This window comes from Brassica rapa, chromosome A06 (assembly GCF_000309985.2).
Source record: "Brassica rapa cultivar Chiifu-401-42 chromosome A06, CAAS_Brap_v3.01, whole genome shotgun sequence".
In the NCBI taxonomy this organism is placed as follows: domain Eukaryota; kingdom Viridiplantae; phylum Streptophyta; class Magnoliopsida; order Brassicales; family Brassicaceae; genus Brassica; species Brassica rapa.
Genome location: NC_024800.2, coordinates 297,692 through 319,455, shown reverse-complemented (window position 1 = coordinate 319,455; position 21,764 = coordinate 297,692). Strand labels below are relative to the sequence as shown.

Genomic DNA, 21,764 nt, shown 5'->3' with positions numbered 1-21,764 from the left:
GTCAGCGCTTATGGGCCTTTATTGGGCCTTCGTTTGTTATTGTAAAAGAACTTTTATTAGTTTCGTGTAAACAGAGAGTCGATATGTCCGAGTGGTTAAGGAGACAGACTTGAAATCTGTTGGGCTTCGCCCGCGCAGGTTCGAACCCTGCTGTCGACGTTTTCTTTTTAGCTTTTTTTTTTTGTTTGCTAATTCATTCTCTTGAAACAAGCTTATAGAACATATTTGAGAAAGGATAATGAACATACTAAAATTAGAACATCTATATTCTCTTAACAGTAACCACAAAAATGTCTTTTGAAACAAAAATTAGGATCTTGTATATTTTTTGAACTTTGAAATAAGATGAACATAATGCCCTTTCTCCACCATGTCCTTAACCACCTCATGAGCCTCTAAAAGCTTCCCTGCGTTTCTCAGATTGTTCACCAGCGTACTATACACCACAAAGTTGGGGTTACACCCTCTTGACTCCATCTCCTTGAGCAACAACCGTGCCTCTTTAAACTTCCCGGCCATACAAAACCCACGGATCATTGAGTTGTACGTGAAGACATTCGGAAGCTGCCCCTTCACCGTCATCTCTCTGAACATCTCCTCTGCTTTCTCCAACTCCCCACCTGATATATACCCTGTGATGACAACAGTGTAGCACACAACATCCGGGGTGCATCCAGCTTTCACCATTTCGTCCATAAAGTACTTGCAAGCTTCTAGCTTCCCGGCCCGGCTCAGCCCATCGATCAGAGTGGTGAAATGGATCACACTGGGCTCAACTCCCACTTCCCTCATGTGGTTCAGCAGGTTAAGAGCCGCGAGAGGCTTATTCCCGGTAGCAAGATGGTGGAGGAGGATGTTGTATGTGTGCAGGTCCGGAGAAAACCCATCTTTAACCATTTCATCGAGCAATCTGTAAAGCTTATCTGTTTTACCTAACCTAAAGCTTGCAAACATTACAACGTTGTAACTCAGAAGATCAGGTGAGAAGCCGTCTTCTATCATCTGCTCGTAGACCCACTCGATCAGCTTGTAGTGTTTCACCCCTAGCAAAGAATGCAAGATAGCGTTGTAAGAGTGTTTGAAAGGTCTGTAGTTGAAGGTTTTGGACTTGATGAACTGCTCCACGACTTCTCTCGCAAGTCCGGCTTCGCCGCAAGTGCATATCAACAGATTAAACGTCCTAGCCGTTGTCGGGTAACCGTCTTTAATCATCTCGTCGACGAGCCTGCACATGGCTTTATACTCGCCACACTCTGCGAATATCTTCATAAGTAGATGATAACAGTTCGCAGTGTGTCTGAAAGACTCTTGTCCACCACACCAAACGAAGAACTTGTAAGCTAGCTTAGCACACCTTGTCTTGTTATCAAAGCTAAGTCTCCTCAAGATCCCAAGGAGAACCTCTCTCACTAAAAGCCCTGAGATGGGTACATTCAACTCATCTAAAGCTAACTTCGTATTGAAACCAGGACAGTCTTGCTTTAAAGTATCGAGAACCTGAGACGCACTGAGCTTAGTACTCTCCAAAAACGTCCTCCTGACAGAGATTTTCTCATGTTCCTCGGCGAACCCACAGTCCATCTCCGAAGTTTCCCATGTTATCTTCAAAGTCTCTTCATCGCCATTGATGCGGCTAGTATCGCAGAATCTCCTCGAGGTTAGAAGAAAGCGAGAAGCTTTACGGACAACACTTGTGCTCGAATGAGTTAACGAGTTCATATCAAAAGCTTAATCCAATCTAAGTTTCTACGAATCCCATCTGAATTTGACGATTTCGGAGAAGAGCTGCGAGTTACCTTTGACGACGAAGGAGGTGAAATCGAGGGGTAGAACGGTAAATTAGGCGAAATGAGTTCCACTCCGGTCGTTTGGTACTGGCGTTTTCTTACACAACAGAAGAGGAGATTCGCCGAACCGGATCCCACAGTTGTAATGAGGATCCGACCCAAGTTTCTGGGCCGTTAATGAAAACTGGGCTTGGCCCGTAATATTATCAACGTGCCAGAACTGGTAATTTGAATCATTATCAGTATCTCCGCTTCTTTTGACCCGTCACGAGGTAGTGCGGGTCGAAAGATTTGAAAATTTTGTTTTGCGGATACGGGTTGAGCGTTTTTTTTATTTGGAGCGGACAAGAATCGGATCAGCCAAATTTCAACTGTTGTTATACAACAATCCGCAAATTTTAAAAATAAGAAAAAAAATATTTTCGTAAAAATATATAAAATATTTATATTATTTCAATATTATTTTTTAGAAAACAATAATATATAATTAAAATAATTATTTTTAATATAATTAATATTATCCGAAGCTGTTTCGATGGATTAATCGTGAGAATTGGATTTTTGAATCAGAAAAATTGACTCGATCCGTGGTGGGTCGGGTGGGGGTGGGTTGACCCGTAAACTCAGCCCTAGGTGCCACCCACTTCTTTTTTTTTGGCTTATACGTACACGGTTGTTTAATTTCGGTCATATTGTTTTTTCCTATTTGGTTGGTTGACCTGAGAACTCAAAAGCGGCTTCCAGCGATGCTACCACCGGAGAATATTCTTCCAATCACGGCGGAAGAGAGGCATCATTCTTTCGGTGAGGTTATCTCTCTTTCGGTGCAAAATCTAATCGCGTTTGTTTCTAGTCAACGTCCATGGTTGGAGTTTCTAGCATTAGGTTCTATGGACCTTCCTACCTCTTTCTCTTCCGCTGTCTCGCGCTCAAAAGTCAACCTCCGCCATTTCGTGGTTAACTACTCTCTCATCACCGCGGCTTCGATCACACTCTTCTTGGTTAGTAATCCGACGGCTCTTGTCACCCTTGCCACTTTTGCTATCTTGTGGTTGCTCTTATGCTTTTGTAGGGACCATCCTTTGGTCTTGTACGGTCGACAAGTTAGTGACAAAGTGATCTTCTTTGGATTGATCGTTGGCTCCTTCTGGGGATTGTGGCTCACGCATTGCTTCTTCAGTCTGGTTCTTGGGGTCTTGACAGGTGTCTTGCTTTGTTTGGTACATGCCGTCTTACGTAATCCAGATGACCTCTTTGTACAAGAAGAGGAAGTTGTTGTTCCTTCCCATTTTCTTCATTGGAGCTGAAAAAACTTTGTGCTTATGTTTTCACTTTTGTACTACGTATGTTTGGCCTTTGCTGTGTGTATAACTGTAAGCTATCTGATCATATGAAATAAACCATAATTTCTATGAATAACCATAACATGCAATTTCAAACCAAAGATGTTTCGGTTCATCTTGACATAATAGTTCAATCAACTTTAAAAGCTTATAGAAAAATTATATGTGTTATTGTTGTAGGACTACATACACTCGGGCAAAGGCCTTGGTAATACTGCTCAACTAGAAAAGTATGCATGGATCCATTAATTAGGATTGCACTGAGCTTGAAAGATCACCATCCTCTATATTGGCTTGAGGCTTTCACAGTTATGCTTCTCTTGTGTAAAGTTTCATAGCATAGCACCATATCCTCATACATCCATTAACTAGTCATCCAGAATGTATTAACTATTAAGTTTTTTTATGGACATAATCTATCAGGTATATATATTCTACCCAATTATCTCTTTCGGGTTTAGACAATAATATATAGTTTTTTATGGACATAATCTACCAGGTATATATATTCGTTTAACAAACTTATTAATATACTCTAAATAAAAAGTTATAATTTGTGGTCTATTTCAACTTTTTGATATAAAAAAATTGAGAGATTTAGATCTAGTTTAGTTGCATTTGTGTTTTTCACTTTCAAATCAGCTCTAATATATGTGTGACTTTTCTTAATACTATGAAGATTTGGGCCGAATCCCAGTTTTGGGCTGAAACCCATAATCTGAAACGAAACATATAATATGTAATATTAGTTTTACCTATATCGTCACTCGATCAAGTAACTTCTGAATTTGTCCTATGGTGTTTGTTCATTTGAGCTAACGCCACTCAGTATGATATTTTTTTAAACCAATATATATATATATATATATATATATATACATGGCTAATTTTGTTCAAATACAAAACTTATTCACATGTTAATACTGAAACAAATCTATCAACTGGTTATATTTTAAATTTTGCCAAAAATGGGTAAAATGTATTCAGCATGTCTATTACTAATTCTTTATTACTAGTTCAGATTAAAATTTATTTATTTATACGACATTTGTCACATATTTCAAATCTTTCACGAAAAAGTAAAGATTTTGATTTAAATTATTTACAATATTTAACTCAAAATGAAATCAGCTTTACTAAGAAAATTCAGTATATGTATATAAAAAGATTATTTCTTATTCAAATACAAAATTAATAATTTGTTTGTTATTTTTAAAACTTTATAATTATATTTTGAAATATTACCAAAAAAAGCATTAACAACACCGCTATTACTATATGTAGAAATGTATATATGTTTACTATTAACTTAATTCAACCCTTTAATACAATTTTGGAAGATTTAGAATTAAATTAGTTGCGCTATTTTTATTTCAAATTAAATTATCTTTACTAAGAAAAAATAAGAATATGCGTATAAGGATAAATCTTTTGGTCAAAATACAAAAATTAATCAGTTTGACCAATTTTTCGATACCGACAAAAAAATGGGATTACATTCTAAAATTTACCAAGACTATTAAAATGTATTAAATTTCTCAATTATTATTCGTAGATTTTAATTTATTTATTAATTGGTACGAAGACTAAATAAAATAGAAATGAAGTAATTTCTTGGTGAAGATAAACCAAAAAAGTGTATATATACTAGTCCCTGGTATCAGATTTGAAGAAAACATAGCATTGCTTTCCCTTAATTAAACCCTCCAAACATGCAAGTTTAAACAATAGAAAAAAATATCTCCAACCTTCTTCTCACCAAAAAAAAACATGTCGACCAATGAGACTTTAACTGATTCGCAACTTCAAATGGTTCCCGCCTATGGCTCTTCTTCAGACATCATGAGCGTCGACGGCGAATCCTCTCGTACGGCTTCGTACAATGATCTTGTCCAAAACCCTTATCTTTTCTTGGACAAGCTCCGTGATTTTCTCGAAAAAATTGGCAAAACTCTGGAGTGAGTTTTGCATTTTTTCCTCCCTCTATTTTTTGTGTGTGTTTTGTGTGTTTATACTAAAGAATTATTTTATAATCTACATCTAACTGAAGGTTTCCTACTGTGTGCGGAGAGAGTCTGGATCTGCATCAGCTTTTCGTGGAGGTCACAAAACGAGGTGGTCTTCAAATGGTATGTATCTCTATATGGTCTTAATTTAATATTTAGCATGCATGCTTCCAATTGAACATCAAGTTTTAAAGCTTTTGTTGTTTCGTGAAATCCATATATATATATATACGTAATACAATCTTGTGTGTCTTTGAAATCCTGGTGTGATTCTAGGTGATCAAGAAGCGTAAGGCAAAAGAAGTGACTGAAGCATTTAACTTGAAGAAACCATTGACCAACGCAGCATATGTTATAAGGAAGAATTATCTGAGGATGCTCTTTGAATTCGAGCATGTGTATTTCTTCCGACAACCATTTTCTTCATTCTGGGAGAGAGGTCTGATAATGATAATTATTATAATAATCTTTTTTTTTTGTCTAACTCTGAGATTAACAACATAAACTATGTTCTCCCCTTTTTTTGGTTTTTTACAGAAGAAGATGTGAAGCGCCTTGTGGAGTACAGTGCACATGACAAAGGTACTCAAGTTTACATGCAAGCTGTGTAATTAATTGTATCAATGAGTCTTGAGATTTTGCATTGTGAAACTTTCAGGTATACAACTTGGCTCCATGATTGATGAATGGACCATCGATGGGAAGTTTGACGACGGCTATCTTGTGACCGTAAAGATGGGGGGATCACAGGAGCTCAAAGGAGTGCTTTACCACTCTGCTCCTCGCGAAACTCCTCGGAGACGCAAGAAGAAAGCAAAACTGTCTCATGTGGATTCTTTGCGCCCTAAGTTCCGCAGAAGCGGTTATAACTTCTTCTTCGCCGAGGAGCACAAGAGGCTTAAGGCTGCGTACGCTGGGCAGGAACGTTCCCTCCTCAAGGAGATCGGGAACAATTGGAGGAACCTCTCTCCATCTGATAGAGAGGTAACGAAGTAAAACTCTCTCTTAAAACATAATGAATGATATTTGTTTTAACGGGGTTTTGTTTTCTTGAATGATTTATGAAAATAGATTTATCAAGGAAAAGGGGCTGAGGATATGGAGAGGTACAAGATGGATATGGCTGCGTACAAATCCTTCCTTGATTCTTATAATGCGGCGGGAAGTGTTGCTGCGACTGATGATGCTGTGGCTGAGGCTGAAGTTGAGGCTGAAGCTGAGTATGAGGCCGAGGCGGGTCTCTAGTCTGTCTTATCTGCTTGCACCTTTTTTTATTTTTCAGCATTTTATAATTTAATAATAAGTTGTAGAGTTGGCCATAAATTTACATGCGTGTAATCTTTGCCAAACTTTTACATAAGTTGTTGTCTTTCCTTTGTTCTTTGTTCTTTTTTTTTCTGTTTTTATGTTTCCCTTTGAGAACTTTTAATTTAATCATAAGTTATTTAACTTTCTTAGTATTTTATTTCTGCAATTTTTTTTATAATTTTCTGCTAACATCAATTTTATGTATTAAGGCATGATACTAGCAGAGAAAAGGGAGATTTTTCTAGTATCATGGTTTTATCCTGGTTGTTTTTCTAAGTTTTTAGGGATATTTTCGTTTTTGTTGATTTTTGTAATCGAAGAGATATTCCGGACTTCGTTGTTATGGTTAGTACAGATTGTTAGACGGGTTCTAGAGTAAAAATTTTGGAAGGAATTTCTTCTGAAACAGCTTTAACCAAAGAAAAAGATATATCTTCATCTCGAGAACCTTTATCGTGTAAACAATAAAGGTGACTGCAGTCCGTTATGATGCAGAAAAAACATTTCAATTGTTAAAAAGAGTGAAACAAGATCATTCTGATAACAGTGTATTTGTAACATCCAACCAAATTTCAGTATGGACTTCATCATAGATTTATCTTGTAATCGTATTTGTCATATCATATTTTTTAATAGATTATATTGTTTCTCAAGAGCTTGTTTTGTTTTTTGGTGTGATGTATCATATCAACATTTATGTTATTGTCTTTGATAGACAATATTGAATAAATAATTTTTTTTAAAAAAAGAATAAATAATTTTTAAACAAAAAAAAGCATGATCTTAGCCATAAATATAATACATTCTGAATTAAAATGTGTACAATAAAGAAATGCATAACAAAAAAATGAATATGAATATAATAAAGTTTCTGAAATCAGTGGACTAGAGATTTTAATATTTTCATGAAATATCTAACACCATATCCAACTCATTCCTATTTTAGAGATTTATATGATAAAATAAGAATGTTATAATTTTCTTCCATTTATTGAAAAAGTTAATTTTCTTTTATACATAGAAATTAATCTAACATTCATGTAGAAAAGGAAGGAAATATATATATGCCATTGAATACAATGAAACAAAATCTTATCTCTATTTTGTCACATCTTAGAGATGAGTTGGAAATGATGTAAGCAGTTAAACATCTATATTATTAAAACTGAAGTATTTTTGAAAATTGTTTGGAAACATAGATATCATTATAAAAAAGAAGTATAATATTGTTTGGAAACAATGATAGCAGTATATTAAAAAGAAAAAAAGTTGTAATAGATTTACGTTATTAAGAAAAAATGGAAGTCCATTATATTATGACAAACTGTCTATATGGGTCAGCTCTACAATTAAACTTTATATATACATTTCAAATCAAAATAATAATTTTAAAATTTATTTATATCAAAATTGATTCAAAAATATATAAATATTCGAAAATTGATGTTTACTAAAATATTTTCCAATAACCATTATAAAAAAAGTTTTCAATATATAAGAAAAATACAATACAAAGTCTAATTTCAAACACCAACTTAAATTATGGTTTTATATTTCAAATTAATTTTTAAAAATATAAAATATGTGATTATTTTTATACGATGGTACATATAAAATGCTATTAATTATAAGATTACTAATATGATGGTACGTATAAAATACGATTAGTTATATGATGACACATATATGATATATAATAGTGACATTAAAAATAAATAAAAACATACTTTTGAAAAAAAATACATCCGCGCGGGCGCAGGAGTCAAAGTCTAGTAGTAGGTTAAAATTTCTGTTAACTTCAAATTAATTTATTATGGCATGTCGTTAGCCATAAAATAATACATAATGCATAAAAAATGGGTACAATAATGATATGCATAACCAAAAAATGAAGTTCTGAAATCAAATGGATTAGAGATTTTAATCTTTTCATGAAAATACAGTAAAAAGTCTATAAATTAATAATGTTGGGACTATGATATTTTTATTAAGTTATAGAGTTATCAATTTACAAAAATTTCTTTATTATTTAGATTTTACCGTATATACATTAATTAAACTTTAAAAATCAGTGTTTATACTATTTTATGATATTATTTGGTGTATGTAAAATATGTTTCAGAATTTAAGTGTTGTTTTAGATATAATTTTACTAAATAATATCAAATATATTGAAATGTTAAGAAAACAAAAATGAATTCTATTGTGAATATAACATAAATAAATGGACAAATCTCCAAAATAGCACCTTTCTAAGTTTATATCACAAAAATAGCACTCAAAAATTAAAATGACCAAAATAGCATTTTATCTTTTGAAAAATTTAAATTTTTTTATTTTTCAAAATTTGAAATCTTATCCCCAAAACCTCACTTCTCAACTCTAAACCCTAAAACCTAAACTTTAAACCCTAAATTCTAAATTCTAAACCCTAACTCCACCCCTTGAGTGCTATTTTTGTGACTTTTGACCTTAAGTGCTAGTTTGGGAACAAAAACTTGATTTAGTGCTATTTTGGTCTTTTTCTCTAAATAATATAACTTTTTTTATACTTATAAAAAAAAAATTATTAGTTTATGATTTTAATGGGAGTACTATATATTTACATAGGATTTTCTAAAAAAAATATTATCTTATCAATTTATGTATTTTGAACCCGTTCAACTCGGGACCAAAAAAAATATTAATTTGCTGTGTTTATTAATTCATGGAGTATAAATTTATAGAAAATTATTAATATTCCATGTTTATTAATTTATAAAAATTCTACTGTATAGATTAACTAAGCACTTAAGCATACTAGCTTTCTCACTATCGAATTTGATATCTTTTTCGATTGTGTTTATCGAATTTTATCTCTGTTTAGGAAATATAAATGTTGCAAAACGAAAGAGATCGATAAAGCCCTATACAATAACAACAGAAGAAGAAGGGAAAGAATGATAATAGAATAGGTAGTTTGCGATACAAGTCAAACATATACATACACACGAAACAGAAACTGATTGAAAAAAAAGAATCAGCCAAAGAAGCTAGGATCATAGCCATTGCTAGAAGTGGCCAAGACATAGTAAGCAACGATGTGACCAATAGAACCCCAAGCAAGCACATCAACAATGTTGAACCCAACTGGATCGTTCGACTTCAGGAGGCTTACGTACTCCTTAGCACGATCATCTCCTGCTTCGAAGTGGGTTTTACCGTTCTGCTCCGGCACCTGTTTGGCCACGTTCTCTCTCTGGAAGTTGAAGAAGACGAACCGGCCTAGGAAGAGGGAGAGACCCGTGCTGAGGCTTATGACGACGGATGGGCTGAGCTCGGCTCTCACGACGGCGGAGGAGGAAGATCTTCTTCCGGAGGTGGTGGATAGCTTGGGTAAGGGAGAGGAGGAGCCACCGAGACGGAGAGGACGGAGGCCGTAAAATGAGATGGAGTTTGGGTTTTTCGGAGAGATTACAGTGGAGAAAGTTGTGGGAGTGAGCAAAGCAGATGCGCTTGTCGCCATGTTATCTTCTTCTTCTTCTGAGTGTTTCAGTGCAATAGACAATGAGTGGTTTTGGATTTATGATCTTTAGCTTGGGAGGAGGATACGATTCCGGGTTGATGATGTGGCTATCTATCATTGGTTCTTTTTGGATTATGAGATTTCAGACCAATAAAATGTGTCTTAAAAAGTCCCTAGTTTAGGCGGTTTCAACATAAAATTCAAATTTGCGCTAAGGCCCTCACAGTTTATACGTTTTTCCTTAAAAACGCCTAAGTTTTACTTCTGTTCGAATTATTCCACGTATATTGCGAAAACAAACTATCAATATTTACGTTAAAGCCCTCTAATTTAAACGGTTCTACTTATAGCCCACACTTATTTTATAGTCCGTCACAACACAGAACCAGCTCAAAAGGATCAAATCGAGCCCTTAACAACCTCTTCTTGATGTGGCCAGAGTAAAAAGTTTATGCAAACCCAAGCTGAACTTCAACACTTATGTACAAGTACAACATACATGGACTGCAACACTCATAAGAAGAAAAACATAACTAACAAATCGACTCTCTCTCTTACTTGTACAACACATTCATTATTAACACCACTAGAGATTCGGTTTATTACTGTTAATTTTTACAGGACTGTGAATGATAATAAGCTCTTTTATTCTTCTGATAGCTCGAATGACTTATAGATATGAATCAAGGTAAGAGTAGTTGTGGTGCCGGCCATACTCAAGGAGACTACCATAAGTGCGGTCCCAAACACCAATGAAGAGTGCTTCTGTGTCAGGGCTGAAGGATATGCCCGAGATCTCCCCAAAGAAATCAATCTCCTGCTCTGTCTCATACCCTTTTGAGACGTCGTAGACATGGACAAAGTCAGCCGGCTCAGCCATGGCCATGTACTTCCCATCAGACGTGTAGCGGATGGAACGGATTGCCCCAAGGTTACCCCTCAAGACAGCAACAGATTTAGAGAGGTTGCGTACGTCCCAGACCCTGCAGGTCTTGTCTTGGTTACCTGTGGAGAATGTGAGCCCATCCGGGTGCCACGCCGATGCAAAGGAGAAGTCTAAATGTCCTGCTACCGTTCCCAGTGTCTGTCAGGAAATTTCCAACTAGAGTTAGAAGAAAAAGCGTATTCATTTAAAAGACTTTTGAAGATTAGAGAGTGTCTCTGCACTTTTCCAGTGTTGGGGTCTACGAGAAGGCCCTCTGGGTTGTCTCCCACAATCGTCAATAGTTTGCCATCAGGACTCAGTGATGTGTGCTGACATTAAAAAATGATTCATGGGTACAACTCATTACGTATAACTTATTGCCACAAGTGTGACACATCAACTTATGCCAAAGGAAAAGTCAAGAATCAAGAAACAAGAAGGAACTTACATTGACTGGCCAAGGAAAGTGAAAATGGTTAACAAGCTGATATCTCTCCATATCAAAATCTCTGACTCCACAATCATTATTCGAGGCGATGAAGTGAAGCGCGCCACTGCAGAAAAAAACAGACGCCAAATAATATGTTATTTGTTGGCAAAAAAAAAGACTACATGGAGCAAAAAAAAGAAAAGCAAGTACACCTGGGTTTGTTATAGATCTCAATTGCATTAGTGATAGCATTGTCATCATATGTTGTCCTCCAGCAAAAGCTCACACCAGGTCTATCAAGATGCTGAATCAATTATCAACAGTTGATTAGATTGCATGTACATGAGATCATTCATCCATGCTTCCTAAGAAACGAAACTCTAGAGAGCTTACCTTGCATATAATTTCTCCTTGAAATCCACCAGCAACTAAAAATTTATCTTTCACAGCAAGTGAACTCACTTGAATCTTTGTAAATCCCTCCAACAAACTTCCAGGATGTTTCTGCAACCCACACAACAACCTACCATAAGCTAGCTGATGTAAAGATTAAATTTTATAGAAGAAGAACATTCTAACCTCGGATGGGGAAACATGACCTTGAAGATTGAGAACCTCATGCTTTCGACATTTCAATGTAGAATAGTGGTTCACCAAAAAATTTGACATAAGGTAGACATCGTGCTTAGATGTTGCCCATACCAAATTTCTCAACTACCAATACAAAAGAGAACGAATGAATTTATTACATGTCTCCACGTAAAAGCTTTGAATGAATTGAATAAAAAAAGAGGCTATGGCTTTTTGAAGATAAACCTGGAAATGAATAATACTTGATTTGATAGATCTTGAGTTCCGCCAGAAATCATAGAAAAGAGACCCTTTCTGTGTGACCATGCAATCCTGAGGATGTGATTAAGCAAATGAATGAGATATGATAACAGCTGAAAGCATAAGGGTGAGAGAGAGTGAGGGAGGAAGACTTACTTTAGCCGAGGAATCACCAGAGTTAGGGACATTTTCATAGTTTATGTACTGTTCAAGTCTAGTTTGTCTGTATTGGTCTCTGCTAATGGTAATACTGAGTCTGCCCCAAGGAATGCCCTGGATGTCTTTCCCTTTCCGAGCTTGAGCAGCTGAAGTATCACCTATTTTGTTATTCTGTAACCAAAGAGTAAGGGATTGCAAAGAAAAACACTCACTTCCAATATTAGCTAATACATTTCACTCAATAGGGATTAGAATTCTTACAGAGTAGTCAAACTCGTCGACATCAGAGTCCCATGCATCCCCATGAAAATCATCATCTAGACCGTCATGAACCTCTTGCATTTGATCACCAACATGGTTCATGTAGGGGGCAGGATCCTCCGGTTGGAAATTGGACATTTTTATTTTAGTTGGATTATAAAGAGGCACCTGCATATATGTGGAAGATCACCTTTATTTACAGAAGCTACAATACTAGAATCCAGTTGAACAACAAGCTCAAAATAGAAAGTCCTAACAAGTGAAGAACATTTTATAAAGAGACAGCATCTTAGATTTGAGACTTGAGGAGACCATAGTTTATCTGCTTGAGTTGCACTTAAAATCTAGACAGTAGATGCTCAGAGATCCAACAAGCAAAGCACCACTAAAGAAAGCAAAGATCAAAACATCCGAGAACCCTCTCCGCAAAGATTTTTAAAAAGAGTCCATGTCCGATTTCTATGTTATCCGACGAACAAATCGACTTCTACGGCTCAGACACACTCAAAAGTGAGTTCAGTTTCAGCAAGCAGCAAAACGAAACCAAAGTGAAAACAATACAAAGAGTACAAAGCGATGGTAATATAGCATAAACAAGAAGCACAAACTCAGTAACACGCACAAAAGGATTGGCTTGCCAGAGAGAGAGAGAGAGCGAGTCCAGAAAACAAGAACAAGGAGAGAGACAGAGAGAGGACAGAGATTTATCTTCCTCCTTCACAGTCCCTACCAAGGACGGTCCCAATTTTTTCACAGTCCCTACCATTTTACCCTTCCATTATTAAAATTGTCTCAGACTATTGAGGGACTGATTTGTCTTTACCTCATTGCCCTTTCTGAAGAGTAATAAGTTGCGATCATTATGTAATTAAAACTCTCGCCAATGTAAACTCTTCTAATCATATTCACAAATCCACTACTACAAAATTCCTAACTACTAATAGATATTAGTATAGTCGTGTTAACAGTTTTCTTTCATGTGTATCAAATATAGAGAAAAAGATTTTACAAAATCTCTCATACTATTTTTGTTTTTTCTTCTCTACATTAGATTACAACACAAGGGTTTCAAAAGCAGCTTTCATTATACTCAACTCTGAAGTCAAATCTACATTATCAACCACAAGATCTCCACCATCATACGATTTTCTCTGTCCCTCCCTATCTGCTTCTTTTATTTTAACTTAGAAAGAACGAAAAAAGTGGTGACCCAAGTTAGATGAGGAAGGAGATAAAAACCAACTAACATGATTCTTCTTCTTCTTCTTGGAATCTGTTCTCTCTCACTCTTTGTATGTGCAGACGTTTGGAGCTGTATTTATGCAAAACTCAGCAGAAGATGTTCTCTTATGGCGGCTTTTCCTAACAGAACAATCTTCTTCTCTGCATAAAACAGAACCAAATTGTGGGTGTTAGTTCATTGCATTCTTGTTCACCACAGCAGAGTCAAGGCAAGGAAGGACTTACGTGTAGTTGGGACTCTCGTATACTTTCAAGCATTTCAGTTATTTCCATCTGCTTCATCACTGTGGCGTGTAAAGCCTGCAACCACCACTGCAAAATGTCAAACTCCATACTGCAACTATGCAGAGTTTGTGAGAAACAAAACAGCAATTTATTACCCTCTTTGTTTTCTCGAGATCAAACTCAACCGATTTGATTCTGTCTAGAGAATCCATCAGCATTCTCTCCTTCTCGACGGGGATTTCAACCGGTTTGTTCCTGATTTCCTCATACTTTCTCTCAAGTTTCTGAATACGCTCCAAACATGGGCCAATCCGGTCTTTCATTGTGGTTTCCCTAGGAATTGCGGTGAGAGTGCTCCTACTCTCATCTTCCGTTGGACTCGAGGGAGTAATGGTATGCTTCCTTCTCGAAAGCTCAAACGGGATATAACGGAAAACTGCTGCTAGTTTCAGCAACAAGGAGAGTATCCTTTTGGCTAGGCTCTCAGGTTTTATGCTGTCAAGTGTTCCCTTTAAACTGAGATCGAGTTCGAGCATTTGATAATGGGATTGCCTTTCCTGGCCTCTTCGGTTAGTAGGTATGGCAAAATTGTCATCGCAACTATAATAGCCATTAACATCTGACGTCCTAGCCTGCGTAGATCATATTGTTTCTCGTCAGTATAAAAAATCTAGAGCGGATTGTTGACAAAAATGTACATACACAATAAAACTCACTTCCTCATAAGCTGAATTCACATGAGCAGAGGCTGAGCACATTCTTCCAGTAGGAACATCAGAACAAAATATAGATTCTGCTGCTGAACTCTCAGCTTGCATAGCCTAAAATTCAAAATTGGTTTGTTATATTAACCGGAAAGAAAAGTTGTAGAACAAACAGGGATATTGGGTTGATAGCGCCATTTACCTTAGATGGATGTATACTAATGTAGGATGAAGAATTCTGCGGGTCACTCAGTTTCCTGGTAATCTGCCTAAAGAGTGATGATTCTCCACGGTAGATGAGCTAATAAAGGCACAGATCTTAAATGAGCTTCATGTACAAGTTCAGACTAATGAAAGCTTACTTCTACCTAAAAAGTTCCCAAGCTTACCTTCATTGTTTCAGGATCATTCCAGGGTCCTTTATTAGAGCGAAGACACCCCCCGTCGCCAAAGCAAGAGCATGAACCTCCTAGGAAGTCTGGCAATTGGCTACATTTGGATAACCATCTGGTAAGTAGTGGCTACAAATGATACCAGGTGTATAGTATGAATGGAAAGCAAACTTACCTTGAATCAATGACTTCGTGTAATTTGGATAAAGATTTGGGTTCTAGCACCTGCAGCAGCAGCAGAATAAGATAAGACTACACATGGTAATAGCTGACCAAAGAGAATATTAACTAGGTTGAGAGCTTGTACATGTATCTTTGCGATGGTTTTTGCATCAAGAAACTTCTGAGCAGCAGGCCAAAGCATCTTCTTGAAACCTGTTCCAGCATTTACAATGTACATTCTGTGCAGCGTCTGCAAAAATAAGATGTAACTTGCAACAATCCGGTATTGTATGCAAAGAAGGAGATATAAGATGTAAATTGAGAAACTAAAGTACCTCAGGGTAGTAGCTGTTGTCTATCTTCGCCATGGCAGCCACAAGACTTGCACCTGCTGATGTAAAATTCTTCATGCCCTGTGATTAACATGACACCGCACAGCTAAGAATATGGAAGCACTAAAAGAAAAATACCACAATGCAAAAATAGATTAAGTACCAGTCCTAGCACATCCAGTATTGTAGTGGAGGAATAGATACGGCGCTTTGCTGCAATTGAGCATGCAGGGAACTTCTCAAGAAGAGCTCTCTCAAACTCTTGCACATGATACTTTAGATATCTGTCAATGGTAGTGATACGCATAAGCTTAGAGGGATGAGCTTTCCCAAGTCTTTCAATGTAGACAGGTCGTCCTTCCTTGTCAACTCCATGATAGCCTTGAGGATAGTATTGCAGAACTTCTTCCAGCTCTTCGAATTCAAAATCCTACCATCCACATACACATAGAAAAAAGTAAATAAATACAAGAGCTTGATGATGGAACAACAAACAAGCTGGTGGTGCCAAACTTAACTCAGTGAAACCTTACCTCTAGTATGGTATCTGTCCCATACTCTTTTCTCCAACTAAGCATCTCTTCCCACATCTGGATGGTTTTCTCAATGTTAAGATCCCTTGCCTTCAAAAATCTACATATATAACACACATCACATAGTAAACTCAAAAAGACTAGAGTTCTTATGTAAAGAAGGACAAACAAACAAACCTGAGAAGAGTATGGTAGTCATCGTGTCTTGGAGGTAACAAGTCTCTGTGGAGAAGGTGACGGCGAAACTCAAGCACAAGGGTCTCCTCTTTCTCATCACGTACATCTTCAATGGAGGTTACTGGAGGAAAACGATAGTCAATTTTCCTTTTGCCTCTTTTCTTCAAGGAATGAGTGAACTTGGTAGAAGCGTGAATGGCCTTCTTCTTCAAATTGCCGATCTTAGAGCGGCGCCTTTCATCTTCTTCAGAGATATCAAAGTCGAGAGAACCGTACTCTTCAATGCCTTGAAATAGACAAAGTCAAAAGTAAGTATCTTTAACGTCTAACATGAGACAGAAATTTTTAAGAAGAAAACTTTACCAGACATATCAGTTAACTTAAAAAGGGAAGGAAGGAGGCTTCTAGTAGATGCAGAGGACATGCATTTGAGTTAGATGAGTATCACTCATGAGGAAAACAAAACAAAACCTGGAGGCAAGGAAGGGTTGGTGTTACTCAAGGTATGAGAAAGGAAACTAATTAAGAATCTATCTATCTTTCAATTAAAAAAATAGTATGATCATGTAAGTAACTATTCGTTTCTTAACACGGACATAAACACGAAAGCGGAGATTTCCCGTGAACATGAAGCGAAAAAGACTAAACCTTTTTATGTTCTTCTCCAGATCTGCGCTCTTATTCACTCACTGGAGCATTGAAGTCGTATCTACACTTGTCTTCTTCTCCTTAAAAACAAAATGAAACGCATAAGCTGAGGTGAGGTGAGGTGGCCATAAATGTAAAATCCCGAAACTTAAAAAAAAATAAAACGAAACAGTTAAAAGATGACAAGAGAAGACCCACGAAGAATCTAAATGATTCTCACCGACAGACACTCGATAATTTGAAATCGAAGCAATGCGGAATGAAGACAATACAGATCCCACCCTCGGACAAGAGAACACCACAGGGAGGGGGAGGGCTCTCCAATAAAGAAAGCTCTGAAATTTACCTTAAGATGAAACCACACCATCTTCTTTCTGCTGCTTCTTCTACTTCTACTTCTTTAGTCGTCTTTGAGTTTCGCTACTTAATTATTATATCATATTCCCCCTTTTTGCATCTTTTTTATTTTATTTTGTTTTAAAAATAAAATGAATTTCTATAGGGGGTTTGGTATTTTCATGTCGGTCCCTCCAATGGTCCCTTTTTCTGTAAACAGACAATAGGGAAGGTAAAAAGGGTGGTAGCTTCGTCAGTAACTTTTTCTTACCCCCTTTGCTCTCTCTCTCTCTCTCTCTCTCTCTCTCTCTCTCTCTCTCTCTCTCTCTCTCTCTCTCTCTCTCTCTCTCTCTCTCTCTCTCTCTCTCTCTCTCTCTCTCTCTCTCTCTCTCTCTCTCTCTCTCTCTCTCTTTCTCTCTCTCTCTCTCTGCCTTCACTTTGCATGCGTGTCTCCCTCCTTTTCTTCCCTTCTATTGAATTATCGAATTTAAAAGGTTATATTTCAACATTACTTAAAACGACAATCTAATAAGATGTTTTAAAAAGGTTTGATTCACGTATCTTCTTACACTTTGTAAAGTTACCTTAAGATTTTCTATAAGAACTAAACGTGCTTTCTCTAAAAGCAACAAAAGAAAAAAAAAAAGAGTGTTTTGTTTTGATTACAACAAAAGGATGGTGGTAATTAATTCGAGCAAGTTGACTTTTCATACAACCAAACCACATACTGTCTTTGGACACGTGCCATGACCAGTCTACTGTGTTTAATGCATGCCTCCCATCATTTTTAGATTCTATACTAGGATTCTTGATTTATGTAGCATTAAATAAATACATCACTCGCTTAATTCATTATTTTCTTCTAAATAATTTCTACTACACAGTTTTACCCACTCAGCTCCTATATGCTTTTTTCTTTCTCAAATTCTCAGTATAATATCATCATTTTTCAAACTGGTTTTCGAATAATACTTGAGGCTGGTGTAACTCCTCTCTTATCACCAATCTTGTACCGTTTATTTTCTTCTTTGATGGTTCTTTTTAAAAATTGTTTCGCCATTCCTTTTTAGTTAATTAGGGAGGATTTAAGAGAATAAGAATAAAAATTTCATAAATTAGAACTCATGGTAAATGTAAAATACTTAAATTTATGTGGAGGAAAAAAAAAGGGAAAATTGTTTTTTTAGAGCAAAAAAATAGTAATTATGTTCCTTTATACTAATCTATACTACTTTATGTCCCATTAGACTAATTTTTTCAAAATGGCAGTAATGCCCTTAAAATTATAATTTTTTATTCCTTTTTTCGTTTTTTTTTTTTGTTTTTTTTTTCCTTTTTCGTTTTTTTTATTTTTTTAAAAAAAAATTGATTTTTTTTTCAAAATATAAAAGTGAATATTCTCAAATATTTTGTTTCCATATTTTTAGGAACTGATTTCTTATCCTTAGAATACAACTAATATGTAGAAACCGATTTCTACAGTTTTTTAGAACTATAGTAATGTTTAGATTTTGATTTCTACATGTTTTAGATTTATAGTAAATCTGTAGAAGTCGGTTTCTACGTGTTTTAGATTTATATTAATGTGTAGATTTTGATTTCTAAAGATTTTAGAACGATAGGTTAAGCGCGAAATGTGTATTCTAAATATTTTTAGAATATTCCTATTTACATAGATCACATATTCTAAACATTGTAGATTCAATGAAAAAGTGGATTTCGTTTTCTACTTCGTAGAATGTCATTTCTACTTTATTTAGAACATAATATGAAATTTATAATTTTAACTTTTTTATAACTGGAAAAAATATCACCAAGTTCATATAGGTATTTTATCAAAAGTTCTTATTTTTCCAAATTTTTTTTGTTTGTAAAACTATTTATTAAATTTATTTTCAAAAATATTAAAGGGTGTTATAGGAAAATATGACACAAAATATAGATTAGTCTAAAGGGACATAGTTACCATTTTTTTGTTCTAAAAAAACAGTTTTCCCAAAAAAAAAATGCAGGGCCCTTTGTCCATTTGGCTTAAAGTATTTACTGTTGGTTACTAATAAAATGGGTCCAACAGTAAATGAGAATGGTCCCATCAGACATAACAGTACGTTACAGAAAACAGCTTACAACATTACTTCGGGGGAAAAACCATTTACATCATTATCAAATGATTTTTATTTATCTTTTTTTTATATGATTATCTTTTTACCCGAATAAAAACGACACAAGCCACTGTCGTTTCTTCTTCTGTCCAACCGCATCATCGAGCCATCATTTGCCATTAAGTTTTCACTCTGCCCTTCAACTTCGTACCGGCAAATAAATCCGGGTAAAAAGCATTTAATGATCGGATACTCCCACCGGCAAATAACCCACTACTAATTACATAATTATTGGTCAAAAGATTTTCATTTTTTTCGTGAGAAACCGATGGTCCAGACTGAGATTTTTTTTTTTTTTGGTCAACGGTCCAGACTGAGATATAATGCATTTTTATGGTTACATCTAAGGTATTGTGTATATTCACACACACACATACATCAAATATGTTTACAAAATGCATGTACAGTATTTATTCTCTTTGACGGCTTCAGTATACATAGACAGAGAGGTGTTGGTTATAACTTATGAATATGACTTAAAAACGAATTGACCTGCTTTTCAATATGTAAATCCAAATCTAATGTCGAGCAAAAAAACATATAAAACTGTGTATGCATTCCGACTTGCTGTATACAGATCATTTAATATAGTACATATCTAAATTCTCCCTTGTGAAATATTTAGGCCTCATAGTAACGGTTGATGCATCAATTTTATAAAAAATCAAGAAAAATGTGTATAAACTAGGCAACAAAGATGGCCAAAGAACAAAACAAAACACCTAAAAGTAAATATATTTTGATTAACTTAAAAATTGGGATATACAAGAGGAAAAAGATAAAAGAAGGATTTGGATGTGATCGAGAGAATCCAAAGATGGAGAGCAACTTGACATTGTGACAAAGAAGATGGCGAAATCTCCCTTCTGCAGTGCAGAGGACTGCTGAATAAAAGTCCTTCTGAATAAATTACAAAGTTCATAAATAAACAAAATACCAAGAAAAAAACAAGGAAATGTCACTTTCTCCACAGAATGACAGCCATAATAATAATATCTAATATTATTCCAAAGCCCCAAATATTCTCCATTTATGGTCGTTTTCGTTACCCTTGCATTTTATACTTACATTTCATAGAAATACTACACATTTTCCAAAACAAAATTCGGTTTAAGTTTTTAAAAACAAATTAATTATCAGTATATCGTATTTTCTATAAACATAGGTATGTGATTTTACTATATAAACAACTGGTCAGGGTACATAGAATACATGTTTTATTATGCTATACATGAAAATGCACCCTACCTATCGATTAATCAAACATAGTAGAAAGTCAACTGTATATCAAGATAGATCAAGATTTTGAAAAAGGAGGCAGTGTAAGCTAATAAATGAAGGTTTTTATATGATATAAAACTTGTTTAAGCCTTAAGTTAACGAATAAATATACACTTGCAAATACTACAATATGGTTTTAACCATATAGTACGTAGTTTCTCAGAAATAAATTAAAACCAATTGTAGTATTTTCAAGCCATATAGTACAAACTCTCTTTCAAATAATATCGTGGTATGGAGTCCTGTAGAAAGTAAATTTTATGTATCAATGATTTCGATAATGATTTTTAGTCATAACTCAAACTATCACTTTTATGTACATATTTGCATGAGATTGTTAATTTAGTAAGGCTTGTATTTTTTTTAATAAACGGTGTGTTTTAGAAAAAAAATTATACAGATATCTTATCAGAATAATCAAATACCATCTATGTTTGGGGGTTTTTGCCTTTTTGGACATCGCTTTGAGAAGAAGCCTGACACAGTCTCTTTAACCCATGGAGTCAACTCTTTGACTTTTTTTTCTTTTGACCTTTGAAAGTTTTGAACTTCCCGTAAATTGTTTTGCTACAGTCGATGAACATTTCCTTTAAATAAAAGTCTAAATACACAATGAACTAATCACCAGCGGTCACGTGTGTGCTAACACTCACGATTAGCAATGTAGCACTCGCGTATTGACGGAGGACAAGGATTAGCAAGTCAAAGCTGTATCGAAACAAATAAATTAATTCAGTTCCGTACAGTAGAGTTAGAGGTTGGTATATCTCGTGGAAACTGTTGCTTAAGTAACTATTCTTCAGACGAGAGATGGGCCCTATTGATTTGATGGAATAATAGGCCCAGACAAAGGAGACCCCACAATGTGAAAAAAGAGAATGTAAATTTACTGTTAAACTTTTGGTTACAAAGTAACTAATGGTATGTCTACTGTAATACTCCATCCGTTTCACAAAAAGTGTCACTTAGACAATTTTCACACATATTAAAGAACTCATTAAAATACATTTATGTT

The 21,764-nt window shown here is 35.3% G+C and overlaps 6 protein-coding genes and 1 non-coding gene across 12 annotated transcripts; 3 read left to right on the top strand and 4 right to left on the bottom strand.

The window, feature by feature from the left end:
• The first annotated feature begins 77 nt into the window (after positions 1–77).
• On the top strand, positions 78–159 carry TRNAS-UGA. The gene has a single exon. It is a non-coding gene; the product is annotated as a tRNA-Ser (tRNA).
• Positions 160–229: 70 nt separating this feature from the next.
• LOC103871030 (pentatricopeptide repeat-containing protein At1g55630) lies at positions 230–2,155 on the bottom strand. Its single transcript, XM_009149246.3, has one exon. It carries the CDS (start codon positions 1,717–1,719, stop codon positions 310–312), a length of 1,410 nt encoding a protein of 469 aa, XP_009147494.1. The 5' UTR covers positions 1,720–2,155; the 3' UTR covers positions 230–309.
• Positions 2,156–2,202: 47 nt separating this feature from the next.
• On the top strand, positions 2,203–4,372 carry LOC103871029 (PRA1 family protein G1). Its single transcript, XM_033272980.1, has one exon. The coding sequence runs from the start codon at positions 2,534–2,536 to the stop codon at positions 3,092–3,094; it is 561 nt and encodes a 186-aa protein (XP_033128871.1). The 5' UTR covers positions 2,203–2,533; the 3' UTR covers positions 3,095–4,372.
• Positions 4,373–4,601: 229 nt separating this feature from the next.
• LOC103871028 (putative high mobility group B protein 11) lies at positions 4,602–7,278 on the top strand. Its single transcript, XM_009149244.3, has 6 exons — positions 4,602–5,088; positions 5,181–5,259; positions 5,413–5,575; positions 5,674–5,718; positions 5,795–6,120; positions 6,208–7,278. Exons 1-6 carry the CDS (start codon positions 4,901–4,903, stop codon positions 6,379–6,381), a joined length of 975 nt encoding a protein of 324 aa, XP_009147492.1. The 5' UTR covers positions 4,602–4,900; the 3' UTR covers positions 6,382–7,278.
• Positions 7,279–9,337: 2,059 nt separating this feature from the next.
• On the bottom strand, positions 9,338–10,007 carry LOC103871027 (photosystem I reaction center subunit V, chloroplastic). Its single transcript, XM_009149243.3, has one exon. The coding sequence runs from the start codon at positions 9,947–9,949 to the stop codon at positions 9,464–9,466; it is 486 nt and encodes a 161-aa protein (XP_009147491.1). The 5' UTR covers positions 9,950–10,007; the 3' UTR covers positions 9,338–9,463.
• A 386-nt stretch (positions 10,008–10,393) lies between these two features.
• Positions 10,394–13,362, bottom strand: LOC103871026 (uncharacterized WD repeat-containing protein C2A9.03). 3 transcript variants are annotated; one of them, XM_009149242.3, is made up of 10 exons: positions 13,178–13,361; positions 12,556–12,723; positions 12,292–12,465; positions 12,121–12,207; positions 11,884–12,018; positions 11,698–11,808; positions 11,517–11,608; positions 11,323–11,428; positions 11,117–11,203; positions 10,394–11,033 (listed from the first exon to the last, which is right to left on the bottom strand). In XM_009149242.3, exons 1-10 carry the CDS (start codon positions 13,319–13,321, stop codon positions 10,620–10,622), a joined length of 1,518 nt encoding a protein of 505 aa, XP_009147490.1. In that variant the 5' UTR covers positions 13,322–13,361; the 3' UTR covers positions 10,394–10,619. The 3 variants fall into 3 exon arrangements, with proteins under 3 accessions (XP_009147490.1, XP_018515493.1, XP_033128429.1); XM_018659977.2 differs by having other exon boundaries at positions 13,164–13,239; XM_033272538.1 differs by lacking the exon at positions 11,117–11,203 and having other exon boundaries at positions 13,178–13,362.
• Positions 13,363–13,537: 175 nt separating this feature from the next.
• Positions 13,538–17,480, bottom strand: LOC103871025 (phosphatidylinositol/phosphatidylcholine transfer protein SFH13). 4 transcript variants are annotated; one of them, XM_018659975.2, is made up of 15 exons: positions 17,191–17,480; positions 16,971–17,050; positions 16,686–16,793; positions 16,323–16,608; positions 16,146–16,245; positions 15,776–16,042; positions 15,616–15,693; positions 15,426–15,530; positions 15,294–15,343; positions 15,116–15,215; positions 14,929–15,027; positions 14,739–14,843; positions 14,178–14,654; positions 14,023–14,109; positions 13,538–13,938 (listed from the first exon to the last, which is right to left on the bottom strand). In XM_018659975.2, exons 3-15 carry the CDS (start codon positions 16,744–16,746, stop codon positions 13,918–13,920), a joined length of 1,836 nt encoding a protein of 611 aa, XP_018515491.1. In that variant the 5' UTR covers positions 16,747–16,793; positions 16,971–17,050; positions 17,191–17,480; the 3' UTR covers positions 13,538–13,917. The 4 variants fall into 4 exon arrangements, with proteins under 4 accessions (XP_018515491.1, XP_018515490.1, XP_009147486.1 ...); XM_018659974.2 differs by having other exon boundaries at positions 17,317–17,441; XM_009149238.3 differs by having other exon boundaries at positions 14,023–14,097; positions 17,317–17,440.
• Between the last annotated feature and the right edge of the window lie 4,284 nt (positions 17,481–21,764).

Coding starts and splice junctions, on each gene's coding strand:
- LOC103871030 (XM_009149246.3), bottom strand. CDS start 1,719: ATGAACTCGTTAACTCATTCGAGCACAAGTGTTGTCCGTAAAGCTTCT.
- LOC103871026 (XM_009149242.3), bottom strand. CDS start 13,321: ATGGTAGGGACTGTGAAAAAATTGGGACCGTCCTTGGTAGGGACTGTG. Junction 12,724..13,177: donor TCTGGCAAGCCAATCCTTTT/GTGCGTGTTACT, acceptor ACATATATGCAG/GTGCCTCTTTATAATCCAAC. Junction 11,204..11,322: donor ACTTTCCTTGGCCAGTCAAT/GTAAGTTCCTTC, acceptor TTTTAATGTCAG/CACACATCACTGAGTCCTGA.
- LOC103871025 (XM_018659975.2), bottom strand. CDS start 16,746: ATGTCCTCTGCATCTACTAGAAGCCTCCTTCCTTCCCTTTTTAAGTTA. Junction 16,043..16,145: donor GGACAGATACCATACTAGAG/GTAAGGTTTCAC, acceptor TGTGGATGGTAG/GATTTTGAATTCGAAGAGCT. Junction 15,216..15,293: donor CACGAAGTCATTGATTCAAG/GTAAGTTTGCTT, acceptor ATCCAAATGTAG/CCAATTGCCAGACTTCCTAG.
- LOC103871027 (XM_009149243.3), bottom strand. CDS start 9,949: ATGGCGACAAGCGCATCTGCTTTGCTCACTCCCACAACTTTCTCCACT.
- LOC103871029 (XM_033272980.1), top strand. CDS start 2,534: ATGCTACCACCGGAGAATATTCTTCCAATCACGGCGGAAGAGAGGCAT.
- LOC103871028 (XM_009149244.3), top strand. CDS start 4,901: ATGTCGACCAATGAGACTTTAACTGATTCGCAACTTCAAATGGTTCCC. Junction 5,260..5,412: donor AACGAGGTGGTCTTCAAATG/GTATGTATCTCT, acceptor GTGTGATTCTAG/GTGATCAAGAAGCGTAAGGC. Junction 6,121..6,207: donor TCTCTCCATCTGATAGAGAG/GTAACGAAGTAA, acceptor TTATGAAAATAG/ATTTATCAAGGAAAAGGGGC.